Genomic DNA, 21,447 nt, shown 5'->3' on the forward strand with positions numbered 1-21,447 from the left:
AACTTAATTTCATGAGAGTAAAGTAATATTAAGAGAATAAAGTCATACTTTTCACGAGAAAAAGTTGTAATTTTACAAGCATAAAGTCGTAATTTTCCTAGAAAGGGTATGGTATATTACGGAAATAAACACTGCCGGCAAACTATAAAACTTTATTCTCATACTTTATTCTTGTAATGTCAGTTTATTATCGCAATATTACTATACTTTTTTTTCTCAAAACATTACAACTTTTTTTTTCTCATAGTACTATTACTTTATTCCTGTAATATTGTGGCTTTATTGTTGAAATCTAATATTTTTTATTTAACATGACCCAAATCCTCCATCCTAATTCTAATTGTGAAAATAGTGGAATAAAAAAGAATTTCACTGTGTTTCTCACATGTAACCTAGATGTAGACATGATGTGGTAAACGTTACAAAAGCAATGAAATCAACCTTTTTGCATTTCCTCTCTATATAATATAGATTTTACAAATGTGGAAACAACATGCTCTCACCTAAGTAAGATGCAAAAAGCCGAGGATCGGCCGCTAAGCAGTTACTTTCGTTTAACTGCTGAATCAGAAGCTGACTTCACGTCGTGCGGAGCCGGAGGTCGTGATGCGGTCTCCGGGTTTTGTCGGAGGCCGTAGTAACAGGGCGGGGCAGGAATCCGGGAGGGGCGGGCCTTAACGAGAACACGACTCGCCTTGTTGTGTGTATTCCCGTGCTCGCATCGCCATCTTGTTGCAATCCTATTTTTTTCGTATGCGAGGATCTACTTTGGCGGATTAAAAAATACCCGTCTGCTTTCGGGAGAAACACAGGGGACGAGAAGCTGCGCCTGCGGGTGTGAACCGTGCACACGGCGCTACCTTCCGGGACACTACCTAACCCCCTCGGTCTTTTTCCTCCTTTCGTCCCGGGCCACCGGGTCGCCTGCCGTGAGGGTTTACGCGCAATGAGCATCGATACACTTTTGGAGGCGGCCAGATATCTGGAATGGCAAGCCCAGCAACAACAGATCACACGTGGTGAGTTGAGACTGGCGCATTGTGTATATGACACCAAATACTAGTGAGTGCTGCATCTTCAACTGCTTTTATGAGGAAACCGTGTCTAGTTGCTACCAACGTCTGAGCTTGTATTTCAACCGACCCGCCTATGACGAACGGAAGCGTTTGTAGTTTTTGTTCATCGGCCTGGTTCGATGCCAAAAAGGAGTCGCTGCAAAGTGTCGGTGATTCCCGAGTTGTTGCATACATTTGTCTTCCTTTAATGCGGAAACAGCCAAAGTTGTTTTCCGAACTACTTTGCGCGCTCTCGGTGTGTGTGTGTGAGGGAGAGAGACACACTCACACACACACACACACAGTGTGAGACAGTTTCAACACTTGTGAGTCACTGTACATGTGTGCGCGCGTATGTGTGTGAGAGGTACAGCAGAGGATTTCCTGTCAATAAACCGTGGTGCATTCATGCATTGTATTTTTGTTAGAAAGTAACAATCTGTAGAATGCGCACGTTGTTGCTCTTGCACTTTTTTAATATATATATATATATATATTTTAAAATTCTGATAAAATAGCCGATTCATATTTTTAAAAAAGAGAACACTGTTTCAAATATCTGTTCCACTAAAAAGAGCTTTTAGGATCGATTTGCCCCAGTTTTTTTTTGTCCGTCGAGCACCGGCAGGGCGGTGGCGAGCAGAGGCTGCTCTTTACATAATACCCTGACATTGCTCAGCTATCTTATGACACACACTGGGGCGGGCCCTCACGCGCTCACCCCTTCCCTTTTGTGTGTCCGCGCGCGAGCACATGCAACATATTACTTTTATTAGTTTTCTAATATTTATTTCAAACCGACGAGTTGTCATTGATGACAAAGATCTGTGAGGTGGTTTAAGGAGACGGGGGACTGCTTTTTTGTGTGTTTCACCCCTCTGATGACGTGTCAGACAAATCAACCCCCTCCCCCCCGCATACCTGCCCTCCCGCGTGCCCGGGTCCGCCCACAAAGACCACGTGCGCACTTCCCCCCTCCTCTCCTGGATACACACCTACACGCACACACACACGCGCGCACTCCTCGTCCCCGCCCTTCCCATTCAGGCTACTGACAGTGGCGGGTCAGAGGGAGAGAAAGGGGGGTAAGTAGGGCAACCTCCCTCCTCACCCCCCAGCCCAGCCTCCCTCAATGCAGAAGTTATGTAATTTACGTTTGAGTGCAATCGGCAGTCTGGAGCATGGTGTGCGTGAAATATAGCTACGAAAGCCAGAAGAACAATTCAGAGTACATGAATATGTCAGCATGGTCGCAGCTCATAGCAACTTATGTCCTATTATTGAGCAGCATGTCTGTTTTATTTCTGTAACTGTGGCCCCTCACTTCTGCTGCATTGTTTGGCTCCTAAATAACATACTGGAAGTGCATCCTTAACATTACGGCTGAGTATATGAAATTTTATAATTGCAGAGTGTATATCATTTTAAGTAAAATGTATGCAAATTCTTAAAAAAACAAAACTAAAACAGTTTTTTTCTGTTATACATTATGGAGACCAACATTTTCATATTTGTCAATAACAAACTTTAATAACTATTTCAGATGATGTCTCAGAAACCGGATAAAATTTATGCTTACAATGATACAATTAGGGTTATAATGGTGTGTTATTTTTACAGTGCAATAATAGCTTCACAATATCGAGGTATCACAGAATAATTACTATCAGTCAGACTAACTCTTAAGCCTTTGAAACCCTAGCAAATTGGCTTGATTTCTTTGAAAAACACGAGTAAGAAATCAATAATATAAAAAGAAAAGGAAAATAAAGACATGGCTAAAAGTGCTTAAAAATTATATTGTTCTGTAACATAATTTTAAATATGTAACTTATTATTAATAATATAGTTTTTACCTATTCTCCCTAGACATTTTTCCTTATATTTTAAGGATATATATTTTGCTAAATCTACTAATTTCTCTCACTTCACAAAACATTATTGGCTGAGACTTTAAGGGAATGAAAACGAAAGGGTTACTTACTTATTACAAATGTGTTATTCCTACAACTGGAACTTCAAAACCTTTACTTAAAATGAAAGTATGAGCATAAAGTCTTCCTTTTGGAAATAATCAAATTAAAAGGTGAGTTTAGTTGCGTTTCTTTTTTACAGTATAGATAAGAAAACACACACTATGATAACCATCAATTTTCATTTTAAGGTAAACCTTAAAACTGCTGTACTGCTGCAGATCTAGGGCTGCAAAATGATTATTATCACCATTTATTGATGATCTGTTTTGCCTGTAAAATGCCAGAAAATAGTGAAACGAGTTTACTAATCACCAGAGCCTAAAGTCAGTCTTTAAATGGCTTGTCATGATTGAACGGTAGCCAAAAATATTCCGTCAGCTTTCATATATGACACGCTGGTGAATCTGAAACCACAAAATGATAAATTCATCAATGATCGGAATAGTTGCAGAATATTTTTTCGTCCGGTTTCATTACATCATGCTGTAAGATCTCATGCCGTCCTACTGAGCGTAATGCTCAAAGAAAGAGGGAGTTGTACTGCTCATCTGTCCTCTGCTGCTCAGCAGGAGTTAAAAGAGATGTGAGCCCATGAATAATTGAGGCATAACACTGTTACTCCGAGGCAGCACTATTATTAGACAACTGGATTTTTGTTAAATCCCACAGATTTAACGACAACATCCAGAGCGGAGAAATAGTTTTGTTGCATTATTGTATTTAACCTCTCTGAGGTGAGCTGTTGCTCACGGGGAGAAAGGATTGCGTCATCATCAGGAGTTTGCAGTTTCATGTGGAGAAGAAATGAAAGTGTTATTTAACAGGCAGCCGGGCACGTTGGCATGTGGTGTTTCTATTTCCTTTCATAATGGTGGTGATGGCTGAGCTGTGTGTTGGCGTCGTGCAGGTTTGAGGAATCCCTGGGATCTTCTGTTTCTAATGTTGCTGTTTCCATGGTAACGGAGGGCTTTCCACTTTGCTTTGAGTCTGCCTGCTACGGTGTGCGATAACTACTCACTCATACCATTAGGTGTGTGTGTGTGTATGTGTGTGTGTGCCTGCGTCTGCATACTCAACATGAGCTCAGCGTGGGAACATTCCCATCCCACCGTGTGATTTTTAAATTTTCGTTTTCGGGTTTTTCGTTTCATGCCTCGTTTACATGTTGTCATGGTGCCAACTCCAGTTGACCCAGCACAGTGGCTCCCTGACAACAGTCCGCTGCTGTTGGTCAGACGATCGAGACGTAACCCTGCATGCTCGGTGCTGGAGCGGTCCACTCACAGCGCAGACAGAGGGGGGTTCTCTGCAGCCAGGACACAGGCGCGGACATGATTTCTGTGATTATTTCCCCCTACCAACAGTCTCAGATGACATCATTTTTCGTGTGTGTGTTTGTGTGCATTTAGTGTTCAGATCTTCACTATATGACAAAGTGATCTGTAGCACAACTATGAAACGGCACAGATTAACTGAATTACATCATTGGTTTGGATTTGGACACGAATTTTTAGTCAGGATGCGTGAGTAGAGTAGTCTCGTGTTTTACACAGAGACTGCACTATAGGGTCACTATGAAGTCCCCTCTTTACGCCGCCTCTGCATTTTATACACAAACAAACACAGACATCATTCGGCTGTGTGCGATTATAGACGGCATTCTGGCGTCCCACAATCAAAAGATGTTTGACGGTCATGACATGTAACACGACAGTGTCTACCTCTAGTGTGACATATAACATGAGTCGGCAGCGCTTTATTAACAATAACAAAGGCATAACGTGGCAATAACAGTTGTTTACTGCCCCTGTTATATGGCAGCTGATCTCTTCCTCTGCTCGTACGGTAAGGAGCTCCCGAATCTCATTGTTTTCCCAATTTGCGGACATTACAGACACTTTTCTGCTTCTGTGAGTTAGCTGCTAACTGATAACAGCTCTCTTTTGAATCTCTCGCTGTGGGTTGCACGCATAACATGTCAACAAAACGTCACACCTGTGCTGCTTTGGTCCCGTCCTGCTGGCTGTCCTGTTTATTCAGACACCGTTTTGACGTTGGTACTACTCCCCATGGTGGCTTAAAGGCGACACAATTCTGTCCCCCCTCGTACGTTATTTACAGAACAGCGAGGCGGCATAATTACGCAAAATTCAATTCAAAATCAATGACATGGCATATAATATCCTGCAAGTTTAAAGAAATTAATAAAGGGTGACAAAAATTACCTGAAAAGGAAAAATGTCCAAAAAATTCTATTTTAAATTCTTATAATTATTTAATAAAATGAAGTTAGAGAAAATTTAATAGGCCAATAATGTATGTTTATTGTTATCATTATCATTGATATTATAGTAGCTCTTTTTTTCAGGTCTTTTTTTAAAACTTTTATTTTTGTCCTGTATAACTTCTTTGGTGTTTGTCAATAGTTTCCATCGCGCACTCACGTGTGCATCTTTTTTTCCCGCCTCTTTACAGAAGAGGAGCAGCGCAATGACAAGGAGCTCATCAAAAGGGAGGCGGAGTCGAGACGTGTGGAACTTGTGACCTCGTCGTCTCAGCCAATCAGAACCAACCACATCAATTGGGGCGATGAAACCCACCGTCAACAGCCGCATCACCTTCCTGTCCCTCCACCCCCCTCTCTCCCACCTCCTCAAGTCCCCATTGCTGTCATCCCGATGGTCCCAGTTGTCACTGCGACGCCCTCGGTCCCACGCCTTCCCCTTACAACACAAATTGCTGCAGCGGCGACGTCCTTCAACGGCTCGCCGCCAGCCAAGAACGCTTCCTCCCCTCCACAGCAGCAGCAGCCGGCCTCCCCTCACCTTTTGTGCAGCCCCCAGTTTAAGGTCGAGACTGCCCAAATTAAGTTAGACAATTCTCAGATTAAGATGGAGACTTCCCCGGTTAAGATAGAAACTACCCCAATTAAGGTAGAGACTGGTCCACAGCTGATTGATGCAAAGCCCAGCCAATCACAGCCTCAGGTTCAGATTCAGTACTCAGCCTCCATCAGCACTAACGGCCCCAGCTCTCAACATGCACTGGTTCCCCATCAAGCTCCCCCTTCATCTCAGCCGCGGCCTAATGGGGTGACGATGGAGGACCTGAGAGGGATGGAAGGGAAGAGGAGACCAGGAGGGTCAGTTTGTGTGTGTGTGTGTGTGTGTGTGTGTGTGTGTGTGTGTGTGTGTGTGTGTGTGTGTGTGTGTGTGTTTAAGTAATGTAAGAATGAAGATGGATTTGTGATTGTGTTTGATCATTTGTTTTGTGTTTTCAGAGCGGGGACCAGAGAGGTGCATAATAAGCTGGAGAAGAACAGGTGAGTCGTAAGAAATTTCTCATTGAGTGTGTTTACATGCACAAAATAGTCAGTTTTTTGCCCTAATTACAAAAAAGACAGTATTCCTAAGCTGTTTACATATATAATGAAAATTAATATTGCTCTTACACTCCAGTTTATACACAGCTCTGCAAATCCGATTAACATGCCCTAACATGCCGTTTATCACTTTAAAATATGGAAAAGTAGAACAGCTGGAGCCACAGCTTGTCATTTTGCTTCCTTGCATCAAAATACCATTTTTTTTAAAACTTTTTTTTTCTTCCAGTAGTGGATTTGTTTGACTCTTTTTCCGTCCTTCTTGAAAAAGTATGTGCTGCAATATTTGCATGTATCAGAAATATTTCAATAAGTTAAAAAGCAAGTGTGTTTCTCCTTCTGACCAGAAATGTGGGATTTTCTTTTGCATGCATCTCTACCTCACAGCTTTGCAATATGTTGGCAATTTGATTTGTGTATAACGTATCCATGACAACGCACAGAACCGACTGTGAACAGGCAAGAGGCTTTGTATCCCAAACTGCAGCTGAGACTAATATTATGAATTTGCTGTACACACGCCCAAATAATGCTCCTAAAACCCGAATGATGCTGGTTTATCCCACACATCTTAATCGGAAAATGCTAAACTCAAAAAACGTCCTGATTCTGAATATTTAAACAGATTATGCTGTTTATATGACCCCCAAAATTAAAAAATAAAAAGCGAACATTGGTGTGCATGTAACCATAGCCAGTGTAAAGGAAAGCAGCTCCGTTTGTTTTAGCTTGACCACAACATGCACATTAAGGTTTGTGTTTGTTTCTCGAAATTCCTCAACCTATGCAAAATTAGAGCTATAAGCTATTTAAATGACCTCAACTTGTTTAACCTTTCAAACAAATATTTGACTGACGAACAAATGGCAAATATTCTCGCAGACAGTGAGCTAATGAGACCCGTGTTTAAAAGTTCGACCCTCTCTCTGCTCTGACTGTGACTCTTCAGGCGAGCGCACCTCAAAGAGTGTTTCGAGACGCTGAAGAAGAACGTTCCAAATGTGGATGAGAAGAAAACCTCCAACCTCAGTGTTCTGCGGAGTGCTTTGCGTTACATACAGGTAGAGTTTTCTTACATTTTCTTACATTAGAGGAATACTCTGTCAGTTCTCCACCAGTCGGTGTCATAACTGTGTGGGTGGTATCTGTAAATTAACTGTGGTAAACTCACCTCCATCATACCAGCGCCCAGATATGCTGGCTGCACATACTTGAACTACAGTTTTAGCACCTGCTTAATGACTAAAGAGGTTAGAAGTGGATGAAGAGGGAGACGCGCCCCTCTCTCCCACTCTCTTTCAAACTTAGCTATTTCCTTAGCGCATTGATAGGCTGTAGTATAAGAATTTGTGAACAGTTGGTGGGTGCCATACTGTTTCCCGTATTGTAAAAACAGAGGCTGTAGAAGGAAACCATTTATTTTACTGTTACTAACTGTTACACAAGATCCTTTGCCGCCAGCCACCCACTATATTGTTTTCAGACAGGCAAATGATATTATTTCACCCACCAGCGGGAGCATTATTTGTCCTGGTTTAGCACCAATTTCAAAAGTATTTGCGTACTGCACAGACAGCCCAGTTTTATGAGAAGACCATCTTCCCGGCAGTGAAATACTTCTTTAACATACTAGTGCGGCCCCACGCATTATTTTGGGTCCTACTCGCTTCTTTTCTTCTTTTTTTTTCAGTTTATTGTTTTCATCTTTCTCTGGTTGTGAATTGATTGGTTCAGCTCTGGGAACAACACTGGCTTTGGTCCATTATAATTGATATACAATGCCTGTTTTGTTTAGCCTCTAAGCTGTTTTGTGTTGGTAAGTCTCTTGTGACTATGATATGGTTTCTGCCAAATGATGGTGAACCAGCTCACAACAAAGCTATTATATTATGGTATTATAGTATATATTATGTTAGTATATATTATAACTATTATATTATATAACTATTATGTTGTTGCTGTTTTTATAACATGCTGGAAGTTTACTTAAACTTTCCAGCATTTTAGTGAGAATCTAATCTGAGGTTGTGTTATATATCACTCCATCCTGAAGCGATTTAGTGTGATGAAGTATGAAACAGAAAAAGGACTGGCTGTCCTGAGTGTGAAGGAGTAAACATTTTGACCGTAGCATACTGTAGTTGTGTGGAGTGGTAACATTGCGTTGCTGAGGGTGGTGCGGGGGAGGGAAGCGTGTAGCCTGAAGACGCGAGTTTTCATTCTACAAAAGTAGACGAGGGAGGATTTCTGCACTTTGGCAGAAATGAATTTCAGCCCGGAGCTAGATGAAGTGGTTCCTGTTTTGTGGAGTGGAAGCTTAGTGATTTTGAGTTCAGTGGAATATGCAACGGGGAGTCGGTGGAAAGGAGCTAAATTAGGCTGCGAGATGAAGAACTTACTCAAAAACAAGACTGGCCTTCAGGGAGCACAACATACAGGGATCTGAGACAGTTTTTGACATGAGATGATAATGGCGTTGAGGCAAAGCCAAGCTGCTGGTGAGGAAATCCGTCCCGCACAGCTTACAAAAAGTTTACTTTCTTTTAAAGAAAGTAACAGAGAGCTGCTCACTATTCATCAGCCACAAAAAACAAATGCCACCAGTATATATAATAATAAAAGCTACTGATGAATCAATTTGACCGTTGACAGAAAGTAAATTAACAATGAATTTGATAACTGATCAATAATTATCAAGTATTAGTGTCAAATATTCATTTCCAGCCACTCAAATGTGAGAGTTTTTCTGTTTCATATGATGTGAACTGAATGTTTTTGGTTTTCATACCCAGCAAGCTATTTGGAGATGCACCTTTGGGCTCTGGAAATTTATCGGTGACATTTTTTCTGTTTTTATAGAGTCAACCATTTATAGATCAATCAAAAATGTAATCCGCAAAATAACTGATAGTACAAATGATCATTCATCAGTCCCAGCAACCAGTAGGTACTCTCAGTCCACCCTGATGCACAGACTGGTTAACGGAGCGATGCACACAGTATTTAAAAAAACACTTTTTTCTTTTCTTTTTTTTAGAACTTAATTTTTACGCAGTGTATACATTTCTTTGTTCTCTTTCAGCTGTATAACATTTCTACACATTATATTCAAAAATGACATGAATATGAAAAGTCAACTCCAAAGTAGCATTTAGCCAAACCCTGTTAATCAGAAAAAAATAAATGAATGCATAAAAAAAGAAAAAAATAGTAAATATAATAGTAATATAATATAGATATAGTAATATACTTCAGCTGCTGCTCTGTGTATTTCTCCACCTACGATCTACAGCATCAGTCAGTTTTATTGGAGGCAGGTGACTCGCCCCCTCTTTTTCCCCGTCTTTTCTCTCAGTACCTCTCCTTGTGTAAACCTGCAAATCTCTGTGTCTCTCTCCCTCTCACTGAGCCATGTGAGATGTGAGCACATGGCTAGCGCGAGCCCGGTGACGTCACCATCGCTCACCCACTCCGATCTGCTCTGCACCTCTAGACTGCAGAGCGACGTTCGGTATGGCAGTGTTTCCATGGTTATAACAGAGGAAGAGATACAGATCTGCAACAGCTGTATCAGATGTTCTTTGTCTTTTCACCGTTTTTTCTCAGCCTTCATTGCTGTCGGTGTCATGTCCCTTGGTAACCATAGCAACAGGCGGCAGGTGGCCAGGGCACTGTAGTCTGTTTCTCCATGTCTGCATGGAAGAGTGTGTATGAGTGTGTGATGTAAAGACTAAACCAATCAAATCCTGTTTTTTTTTTGGTCTTTTTGTCAGTGGTTATGGATGATGGTGCAACGATTGTTCAGGACTTAAAGCGCTTCCGTCCGCTCCTGTTTGACACTTTTTGTCTGCCTCGTCCTCATATCAACCTTTTGAGGATCACATGTGTCCACACAGATGCATGTTCGATGAAGGCAGCCATACCTGTCAGGCCAAATCTCATCACGCTCGAGTCAATTTCACCTTTTCTCTTGGCGAGGACGTCTTGAAAGAAAAAGGATAAAGGAGGCATAGATGAAGCAGAGGAGGAGGGGAAAAGGGGGGGGGGGGTGTCAAGGGAGCGATAGATGGGGAGAGGAAGAAGGAGAGGGGGTGTGGGATGGAAGCGAGGGGGGAGCGGGAGGAGGGGTTTGGGAGTGATCCGAGGCGCTCGACTGGCAACTGTCCAGTTACATCACTCCTTACATGTAATTACCTCCGTGCTTCACCCAATTAGATCGCTCCTTATGCTTTTTTATAAACTGCGGATGAGGTTGCCAAGGAAACTGCTCTTGGTGACAGCTGTTTCCTTGGTGATTTGCTGCAGGCCTAATGGTGTCTGGGTCTGAAGACCTTGAAGTGGTGTTCATGGATGCACATGCACACAAACACAGGCTGGAGCTGGAAAATGTCCGTGTTTCGAAGGATTTCTGTCGTCTGTGTGACTGTATGTGTGTCAGTAGTGTCATGCTTTGTCTTGTAGAGGGAGTACATTCAGTGAGGGTGCTTATGCCGCAGACATACTATAAACAAGGTTCACGCAGTCAGGGAAAACCTGGAAAAGTTGTGGAATTTCACAATAACATTAGCAGGCTTGGAAAAGACATTGAAAGTTTTGAAAAGATTATGGAAATGTGTTGTGTGTAATAAATTAAATGAAATTAATGTAACATACAGTGAGATTATTTTCTGTAGCTGACGGCAGTCTCTCCCTTCATGTCAGCCCACGAGGCATATCAAATCATTTTTAAGGTACAACGTAACTTTATTGTCAAATTACAAAAAATTTAAAGGTGATCCTCAATCCTGCTCCATCTTTTGGCGTTGAAGGAGGAGTTGAGGAGTCTCACAGCCCCGGGGAAGAAGCTGCTCTGTAGTCTGGTGGTTCGGCAACGGATACTTCTGTGTCTTTTCCCAGAATGCAGCAGGGTGAACAGACTGTGGCTGCTGTCTTTCAGTATGCTTTGGGCTGTGTGCAGACACCTCACTTCACCGAGGTCACTGATGCTCTGTAGATGGGAACCAGTGATGTTCTGGGCCGTTTTAATCACCAGCCATGCCAGTTTGGGATGTTTCCAGTTAGTCTGCTTTCCATTGCTCCTCTGTGAAAGTTAAGCAGGATCTTGTTCTGGAATGTAGGCTTCTTAAGTTTCCGTAGAAAGTAGAGCCTTTTCTGTGCTTTTAAGCACTTTTGGCTGAGGGGAAGGACATACAACTTGAAATGACAGTTGTAAGCACTGCAAGGAGTAATCTATTAGCTGTCAACTATTAAATTAATTGCCAGGTAATTTAATCCTCAGTCAGTTTGAGTAATTTCTAAAGTAAAAATTCTCTGATTTCAGCTCTTAAGTGTGAATAGTTTGTGGTTTCTGTACTTTCCCAGTAAACTGGGTATCCTTGGGTTGTCATTTTGGCCTTTGAAAAACACATTTTTTCATCCTTTTCTGCCGTTTTATAGACAAAACAACTAATAGATTACATGAGAAAATAATCAATAGATGAATTCAGAATAAAATCATGAATTAGTCGCGGCTGAAGTTGGATTAAAGATGTGCTGTTGAAAGATGGCAAAGTTCACCAGTTTGGACTGGTAGTAAAGAGGGCTGTGAATTTGGATGTGAGTCATGAGGAAAGTTTGCTGCCTGCGTGTGAGGCTGTCACATGCCAGCAGTGAGTAAACAGCTTTTTTTCCCCCTCTAGTTGGATCATGTGTTTCCTTCCTTGCTTATTTTATGTCCTCTTTCTTATATTTCCATCCTTATTTCATCTTTTTGATTGCGCAGGTTGGACATTAAACAGTTTCATGTCATGGCTTTATTTCAGAACTCACGTCAACAAATAAACAAGTCTGTTGGATATTTCGTTTTCAGTCATGTGATGACATAATGAACGGCTTTGGAGCAGCCTGCCTGAGGAGATAAAGCTCGCAGAATCAGTGACTTCTCTTAAATCACTTTTTAAAACCCATTTTTATAGATTTGCTTTTGTGGGATGTTGTCTGTTTTTTTTTTTTATTGATTTTTAATTTATTCTTTCTTTTTGGTTTTTGTTATTACTATTATTTGCATGTTTACAGCTTATATTCTTTTTATTATATGTAATCTTATTGGTATCAGTTGTTATTGTTATTTTTGTTTTTTTAATTGTTTTATTTCTTTACTTCTCATTATCTTCTCTCTCTAATATGTTTTTGCCTTACCTTGATCTCTTGTTTAATTTTACTATACATTTTGTCTGCCCTTAAGCATTATTGTTTGTTTCTTACATATATATTGCCTTTGCATTTAAAAAAAATACTTTCTTTCTTCTTCTTCTTCTTCTTCTTCTTCTTCTTCTTCTTCTTCTTCTTCTTCTTCTTCTTCTTCTTATTATTATTATTATTATTATTATTATTATTATTATTATTATTATTATTACCAGCTACACAGAGCAAAAATGCACCAGAGTTTCACTGATTTGTGTTTCTGGTCACCAATATAATCTTTCTTTCCCACCCCTCCAGTCCCCTCTTTACCCACCGATTTTCCTCTTGTACCTCCCTCCTCCCCCACTCCCTCATTCCTCCCCTAGTAATCTGTTAATGTCCTTAGTCTGTCATACTGTGTGGTGTTCATGCGTCAGCTGACCTACACAGAAAGCGGGTCACGCAGACAATATGGTGGGGCTGGAAACACTCTTTCTCATTAGTTTTCTGTCTTTCTGTCTTTCTTTTGTGTCTCCTGCTGAGTTTTTCTGTACAAACACATGCAGCTCAGCGCATGACAGTGACTGTGCTCAGGATTAATACGTTCATTCAGTCTTATATGACTGTAACGTTCAGGCCGCAGTAATCAGTGACGTCAGAGTTGTTTGGATCATGATGAACTTGAGTGATTGGTGGAAATAAAACACGGCAGAGCGTTTACCCTCACTCTGACCTCAAAAAACAAGCAGGATATCCAGGAAATAGGAGGAGCTTCAGTAAATCACAATAACAAATGCAGCGTGAGCATGCTTGAATCTGCGTGCCTTCCTGTGTGTGTATGAAACTGAGAGAGCGTGGGGAACGCTGAGAACGCTGTGATTCAGGATTGTGCAAGATGAGACTGCACAGAGAAAGAAAGAAAGTCTTAATTCCCTTTTCTGTTGCAGTGCTAGTCCTTTGCATTATTTAAACTAATTCTAGCCTGTAGTAACAATGGTCTGAGACAGAACAATCCCCCATCATGGTGTGCTGTGTGACAGAATGACCAAAAAAAAAACACCAAAGCAAGACAAGATTGATCAGAACTGAGGACAGTAAAAGAGAAACTCAGTGTAGTTTAGTGTAGTTTAGTTTAGTTTATCTTAGAAGGGACAGTGCAAACTAATAAATAAAGAAGCTATAAAAATGCCAGAATAAGCCAGGAGGCTATTTTTCATCTGTGTTCTCTCAGCCAAGGTGTTACACAAGGCTTCCTAAAATACAACAAAGCAAAAGAAAGTTTAAAAGACTTCTTGGACTGGATACTGAATAAACAATTTTTAAAAAGCACAGAGGGACCAAGATTTACTGTAGAATGACTGTAACTGTGCTAATAAAAACAATCCTATGTCAATCAATTTTATACAACATTTGCATGATACAGATGTTACAGATATTCTTTACACATTTGTTTTCTGGCCTTTGTTTGTTTTTTGCAGCCTCAGTTGTGAGTAAATGCTTTTATTTGAGCATTGATGAGCCAACCACATACTACTGACACTGTCTACATCGTACCGTGATTGTCTGTTCGAAGTGTTTTACACTGTTAGATGTTTTAGCAGTCCTCGTTTACTCTGATGTCTGTGTCTCCCCCGAAAGACTCTGAAGCGTAAGGAGAAGGAGTTTGAGCACGAGATGGAGCGTTTGGCCAGAGAGAAGATCGCTACGCAGCAGCGGCTTGCCGAGCTGAAGAACGAGCTCAGCCAGTGCATGGATGTCATCGAGATCGACAAAGTGCTCCGACAGACCATCCAGCCGGAGGACGACCAGGCCTCCACATCCACCGCCTCAGGTAACAGCTTACAGACATACACGCCAACCTGATGCTCCTCTACACGACAAATTACAAGAAGAGGAGCAGCAGATGAGGCTTTCTTTTAACAGAAGGGAGGGCATGGGAGAGTTCGTGCCAGTTACGCCGGGCAAACATTTTACAAATGTTGCCAACTCCCACTGTACGAGGGAACCATGGCGATTTATGTGCCACGCTGTGCGATCTGAACGGCAAGCCACAAACTGTGCTCACACTGACCGTGTAAAATAGCCAATAAAACGGTCTGTCGGCCATGCAGACCGTTTCGGCTCTTGTCATTAAAGATTAGTTTGAAAGCTCTGTGGCTGCAGGTCGAGGAAGAACGGTTCATACATGTAAAGACATTCGGACCAAAAAGGGTTAAAAGTCAATTTCTGCAAAATCAGGTCAGTCCAAGTTTTTATTTCCTCCCCCTTGCGCTCTCCCTCTCTTTCTCTTTTACACACACACAAACACACACAAGCTAACAGGTTAGCAGCTCTGACACACTGGCTAATAATAATAATAATAATAATAATAATAATAATAATTAATCAGGCCATGATTGGTCCTCACAAGCTAACAACACCCAACTCAAAATGTGGTCAGATTCTAAAACTTCACTCTGAGTAGGGATGTTCCTATCATGTTTTTTTTTTTTTTTGAAGTGGTTTTGAAGTTTACCAATCCAATACTTTTGTTTTCCGAGATATTACCTCTGCACAGGGGGGACTTCTTTAAAGTTATGAAAAATATCTGCATCCAAGCTGCTCCTTCATGTTTCTGTTTGTTTGTTTGTTTGTTTTACTTAGCCTATTATTACATATTTAATTATTCTATAAAATAAAGTATAAAATGACAAACCCTTTAATCCTCCTCACTGTCTCAGGGGAATGTCTCCGTCCCTTTAAGAGTTCAGTGTTTGTTGCTGCGGTGCAGTCTGTGTTTCAGTAACCTGGATGATCGTCATTCTGTTGAGTTTTAATTTTCGTGTCTGCACATCTTCTGGGCAGATTACGCTTCATTGAAAAAATAAGCCATGTTGGCTTTTTTTGCTCGCAGTGACGAGTGAGATTGTAGTGAACTCAGCATCGTCTCTCCTCGGAGACAGACCGGAGAAACAGCGCAAAAGGCAAAACACGAGACTCTCTCACAAGCTGAACTGAAACAACCGCTCATAACTTCAGTATGTAACGTAAATAAACAGTCTCGTACTGCGTTTTCGTTTATGATGTGTGGTGTTTTGTGGCGGGTGGAGCTCAGCCGTTGCTCGTAAGGTCAGAGAAGAGGAGAGACAGCTGCGTGGAGCAGAGGTGATGAAGGCTGCGCTCCGCATTTCTCTGCATACACCTGCGTGACAGCTGACACAAAACAAAGGATCAGATGCTCTATAAGCTGCCTTGATCGGCCTCCGATCCAGTATTTGAGATTAGATCGGGACATCCCCAACTCTGAGTGTTGCAGCTCAAAAACCGAAACAGGTTCAGATCACACCGTCTCATCTCAGCATCGATGTACACACACACACACACACACACACACACACACACACACAATGGATCATAACATGTTGACTAACAGTTTCCTCTCTCGTCTACAGAAGGAGAAGACAACTTTGAGCAGGACATTGACGAGGACGTCCCTGCCCCTGCAGCTCCCGCGTCCCTCCCCAAACCAACACCTCCCATCTTACAAGCCCAGCAGCTCCTCACCCCTCACCTGTCAATCCAGCACGCCACCCTGCCTCTTTCTGGAGTCCTGACCACGCCCTCCCCCTCTGCTCCTCCTCATGCCATCGCGCCTGCTCCAGCCCCAGCTCCGCCCCCTCCGCAGCCCGCCCATCCTATTCAGTCGCCAGCAATGCAGGTCCAGCCCACCGTCATCGCTCACGCCGCCGTCTCCCACCCTTCAGTCATCCAGGCTGTCAATCACGGCCTGCCAGCCAATCACCTCAAGCACCTAACGCACATCGCCCCGTCGCCTGGCCCCACCGCTTCCATCCCTCAGCCAATTGCGGCAGCACCAGCTGCCGCCACTCACCAGCCGATAGCCGCCCAGCCCATCGGACACATCACCGTCCACCCGGTGGCTCACCTGGGAGGTCCCCTGCCATCCCACCTCCCGACTCTGTACCCCCAGGGCGTGTCTGTCTCCCAGCCCACCATGGTGGGCCACATCACCCACACCTTCACCCACCACACTCTGCCGCACGTCCAGGCGAATCCTCAAGCCAACACTAACGGCCCCCAGGTGAACGGCGCGGCCGTGATCAGCCAGGGGAGCCCATCACTAGGGAAACCCACAGCAGTACTGGCCCCTCACCCCCAGCTGGTCGGACAGGCTGCTGTCCTCAACCCTGTCACCATGGTTACAGTCCCAACCTTCCCCGTCAAACTGGCCTGAAAGAATAAAACAAAAAGTGATGATGGAACTCAGTCGAAGGAGAGAAAGATTCAGAACTTCTGGATGATTTTTCACACTCCTATCAATAATCAATAGCAGAGAATCTCTGACAGACACCTGAAAATTTACACACAAAAAAAAAAACATCAACTGTTTTGTCGGACAACTTGTGATGAATATCTCCAGAGATATTTCGGTCGCAGCTCTGTTAGTTTGTGAACAATAACATATAAGCAGAGTCGGTGGGTCAGGCCATTGTTTGTGAAAAAAGACTGTGACATTTGTCTGCGCTGCAAAGACAGGAACTCTGTTTTACCTTCCTTCTTGCCTTCTTCCCTCCTTCCTTTCCTTCCTTCCTCCTCTCCTTCCTTTACAACCAGAAGCACTAACATAATAAGCTCAGTTCACACTCAGGCATCAAGGACTTACCTTAACTGTTCATTCACTCATCAAGGGAGAACGCACGAGAGAGAGAGAGAGAAAGCTGTGTGTGTCAGGCTGTTGTCATGGCGATGCAGTATGTGCCCGGTTTTGTGTTCACATAATCATGATGTCACATGGGACCTTCAGGTGGGATAATGTCACTGAGGTGTTTGAGAGCAGGAGGAGGGAGCTCCGCGTGGCGTCGACCGTTTACGAGGGCTGACAGCTGAAAGTAGTAGATTCAAATCGTCAGTTTGAAGTCACATAAGACCGCTTTAAGCTGAACGCTGTTGCAGTGGCAGAGAGGAGGAGAGACTCTGAGTTAACATTATTTTCTCTCATCTGCTTTGATCTTATGAATTTACAGCTCACTGCAACTTAATGCGACACAGTCTCAGGTTTTGTTTGATATTTAGTGTCAGTAAAAATGGTTTTGTCCATTTCCAATCCCCTGCTAGGGCCAGGGGTGGACGATATGGCTCTAAAAGACAACCATGAAATGTTTGCCATAACAATATTCTTGATGATATGACAAATCACCGAAAAATATTTTATCATTAATTTCAAGAAAATACAGTTGCTACAAATAAGAGTTATAGTTATAAAAAAACAGAATAAAGGTTTTTCTTAAAGTTTTCAGTGCGGAGCCGGGCGAAATCTCGCTTTCAGCCCTGCCTGGTGTTATTGCCGTGCGTGTAACGGTATGACATCATTATGTCACCAAGTCAGAATATCGCCATCATCATGCTATGAATTCTTGCATCATCATATTTAAAACTATACAGGTATCATCTTGAATGATGTCATACGGCACACCCCTAGTTAGGGCATTTAGCTTTTTTACTAGATTATGTGTCACACTGATCGACCGGTTAAACTCGTCCAAACTTCAGAGAAATGAATCATCGGATATTTGTGTTGAACAGCCAAGTCTGATTCAACTGAGTCAAATACAGTGCTGATGTATACATAAGTTTATAATCACCTGAAACAAAGATTTGTTGTTTTTTGTTAGAATAAAGCGCGTACGTCTGCATACGGAGCAGGTCTTCTCCCACAGAGTCCACCATGTTGCTCTATAGTAGCCAAAATTGAACAAACCACACACTGGCTCTAGATATGCATGCATTTCTTTCATATTTGCGTCGACCATCGTAGTTCTACACAATTGGCGCACTGGAGAAGTTTTCATTCTGCAACCCCACTGCTGGATGCCACTTAATCAAACAAACTGGACCTTTAATCCCTTTCCATCTTCTTCAAAATGAAGGTTTCTCACCCCTGCACTTGATACCAAACACATAACGAATAGTTGAAGAAAAAAAATGAGCAGTGCAGTGATAAGACCAGCTCCAATCTGAAGCTGTTAATAATAATAATGCTAATAATAATGAATACCTCGTTAATCCAACAATGGTAAATATAAATAAAACCAAAGAAGGAAAAAGAAACAACCTCAGCATCTCAAAATGTGAATTCTGTTTCTGATAATGTGTGCAAGTGTCCCACTCAGCTGTGGATTTATTTTATCCACTTCCCGTTGTAGCTTTCATTTTAGAGAGCGATTCCAAAACAGTGGAATGTCCCTTTTTTGAAATAGGAACAACTCCAGAAGTGAGGGCGAGGGTTAAAGGTCAGTGGTTGTTTGGATTGCTCAACATACAGAAACATCTGTTTTTACTGGCCTCGTGGAGAAGTCTCGAGGCGACCTGACCTTTGCCTGCTGGTTATTGGGTTTCCTTGTAGGAAGTCAACCAAACTACAGTTAAAGGTGGAGCGACGCGTTTGAGATGAGCAGTCGGAAAGCCCCTAAAAAGACTTGAGAGTTAAATTTGGAAAACTATTATCATATAAAGATGTCGCACTCCAGTTTCGGCATGATTAGCTGCCCCACAGTTAAAAGCTTGATCAGAAGTAAAAGTTATGTTTTGGAACCAATCACGGCCTGTTATAGATCGTTTGGACGTAACTCTGAACAAGAGTCCACTTCTTAAGTTGTTAGCTTATCTTATCACAAACTCCTGAAATTTTGGAGGTGAATTTGGTTCAAAGACGGAAACGATCCCCTTCAACTGCTCTCGAAACATTCAGTGACAGCTTCTCCTCTGTGCAGAGCTTCATCCTCCTCACTCTGATGCAACAGCTCCCTCTGCTGCCTCGTACCATCCACCCCTCGCTCTGACGTTACTCACACACACACACAACACACAACACAAACTTCCTGCACAGGCTTTTAAAACCGGCAAAAAAACAGTGGAAACAAAAGAACTTAACTCAGAAACGTATGTTTATATGACATACTACATAATGAAAATCTCCAACTGCTGTGAGAATAAGAAAAGCTACTAACGGGACTTTGAGTTTAAGGTCCAGTGTGTCAGATTTGGGGGATATATTGGCAGAAATGGAAAATGATATAATATGTTTGCTTCCTTTAGTGTATATTTTCCTGAAAATATGAAGCGTTAGGATTTGTTACCTTTTAGAATGAGCTGTTTAAGTCCTTTTGTATGGAGATGTTGTACCGCAACAAATCAAATGCTGTCTCTTGACTGGGCCGTGTGTGTTTTCACATCAGCTACCGCAGTCAGCAGCCCCTCAGCGACAAGTAGCATGAAAAAACAGATTTATAAGTGAAACTGCTTTATTCAGTGTTTTTACCGACATAAATCGGTTATTTCAGAGAGGAAGAGACCTCTGCCAATAATTTGGCTCCTGAACACCGAAGGAATCCAAACCAGGGAATTTCATCTGAAATTTTTACCCTCAGACGCCAATAAATCCCCCTAAATCTCACACACCGCCTCTTAAAGATTTTTTTGTGTGCCAAACAAGGAGAAATAGGTTTTTTTTGCATTTAAAACTTTTGAAAAGTTTGGAAATAGCACAATAATATTTAAAAGACTGGGAAAAGTATTTTTTAGGCTGAATATCAGTTTCATTTTATTGGCAGCAAATGTGACCTTTTTTTCAACAGCAAATGATATTGAACACCACGCCAAACCCTCTGCTGCAGTTCAGAGAGCCAGTTTCAGAATATTTGAATTTTTAAACGTGTTGTGTCACCCACTTTTCGTTGTGTGTGTCTTTTGTGTGTGTTTGTCTATGTGTGTTTATGTTCGCATACTCAAAACGGCTCCACAGCCTTCTTGCCAGCCTATACGTGTCGCACCATGAAGTGTATCATCTGTGTGTGTCGTCAACGTCGCGTCGATCCGCTCCTCGCCTCCTCTGCTGTTTGTGTATTTTATGTCTATATGTGACTGTACTCAGTATGTTTTATATTCTGTACTATAGTTAATCCTACTGTACCTGTAGCATGGCTCTGTTTTTTGGTTCTACAGTTTGCTCTGTGCATGACGGAGTGTGTGAGCGCGCGCGTGTGTGTGTGTGCGTGCGTGTGTGTAGCAAGCAAGCTATTTTTTTACAAAGAGGTGATTTATGGTATGAGTCTGTTCGGGTGCTATCGTGTGTGCCTATACTCAGTTTTCCTGAACACTGTGACAACTCTGGCAAAACACGAACACATTGAGCGAATGAAAGAGACAAAGATTTACTGTCTGATTGTTTTTTTTCGTTTGTTTGTTTTTTTTTGTTATGTTTTTAAGTTTTCCATTTTTGTGAATTGGACTGAGACATGGAGTGGAAAAAGTAAAAAAAAAAAAAAAAGAAAGAAAAAAAGGTGATGCTCTTTTCTTGATAACATAATAATGTCTAATATTCAATTTGAGTTTTGTAATATTTGTATGTACGTATGAAAGTTTTGTAAATTTGTGATTGTATGCACGTTTTGGCATATGAGTGTATGTATCTTAAAATTTATAATGCTTGTTTCTCTTTGGTTTTGTTTTGCATGTAGATTGCCGTTTAGTTTCTTTTGTTCAAACGTTTTGTTTTTCCTGTTTTGTGTTTTTTTTTGGGACCATGTACAATACTGTATAACGTGGGCAGGATCTTGGACCTCATGCTACATTGATATTATATATGAATATAAAAACATGTTTTCCCTATGGAGAAAGTTTTAAGTTATATATCGCCTGTAAACTTTGGGCTGCCTTTTAGATCTAACTGTCCACTCTTTAAGATAACAGTGATGATAATGGATAAAACATATTAATGATGAAGAATTATGCTGATGAAATAATAAAGATTCTTAATAAATCTTATTACATTTACAACACATATTGCTCCTGTGTTTATTGGTCTTGTGTTAAA

General features: G+C 41.8%; 1 protein-coding gene across 1 annotated transcript; it reads left to right on the forward strand.

Annotated features, from left to right (window-relative positions):
- Positions 1-685: 685 nt before the first annotated feature.
- Positions 686-21,414, forward strand: mntb (MAX network transcriptional repressor b). The gene is made up of 6 exons (XM_042499868.2): positions 686-1,019; positions 5,507-6,173; positions 6,312-6,353; positions 7,363-7,474; positions 14,214-14,406; positions 16,007-21,414. The coding sequence occupies exons 1-6, from the start codon at positions 947-949 to the stop codon at positions 16,807-16,809; spliced, it is 1,890 nt and encodes a 629-aa protein (XP_042355802.2). The 5' UTR covers positions 686-946; the 3' UTR covers positions 16,810-21,414.
- Positions 21,415-21,447: the final 33 nt, after the last annotated feature.

Source organism: Plectropomus leopardus, chromosome 15, assembly GCF_026936395.1.
Source record: "Plectropomus leopardus strain MGB_pleo_1.0 chromosome 15, ASM2693639v1, whole genome shotgun sequence".
NCBI classification, from domain to species: domain Eukaryota; kingdom Metazoa; phylum Chordata; class Actinopteri; order Perciformes; family Serranidae; genus Plectropomus; species Plectropomus leopardus.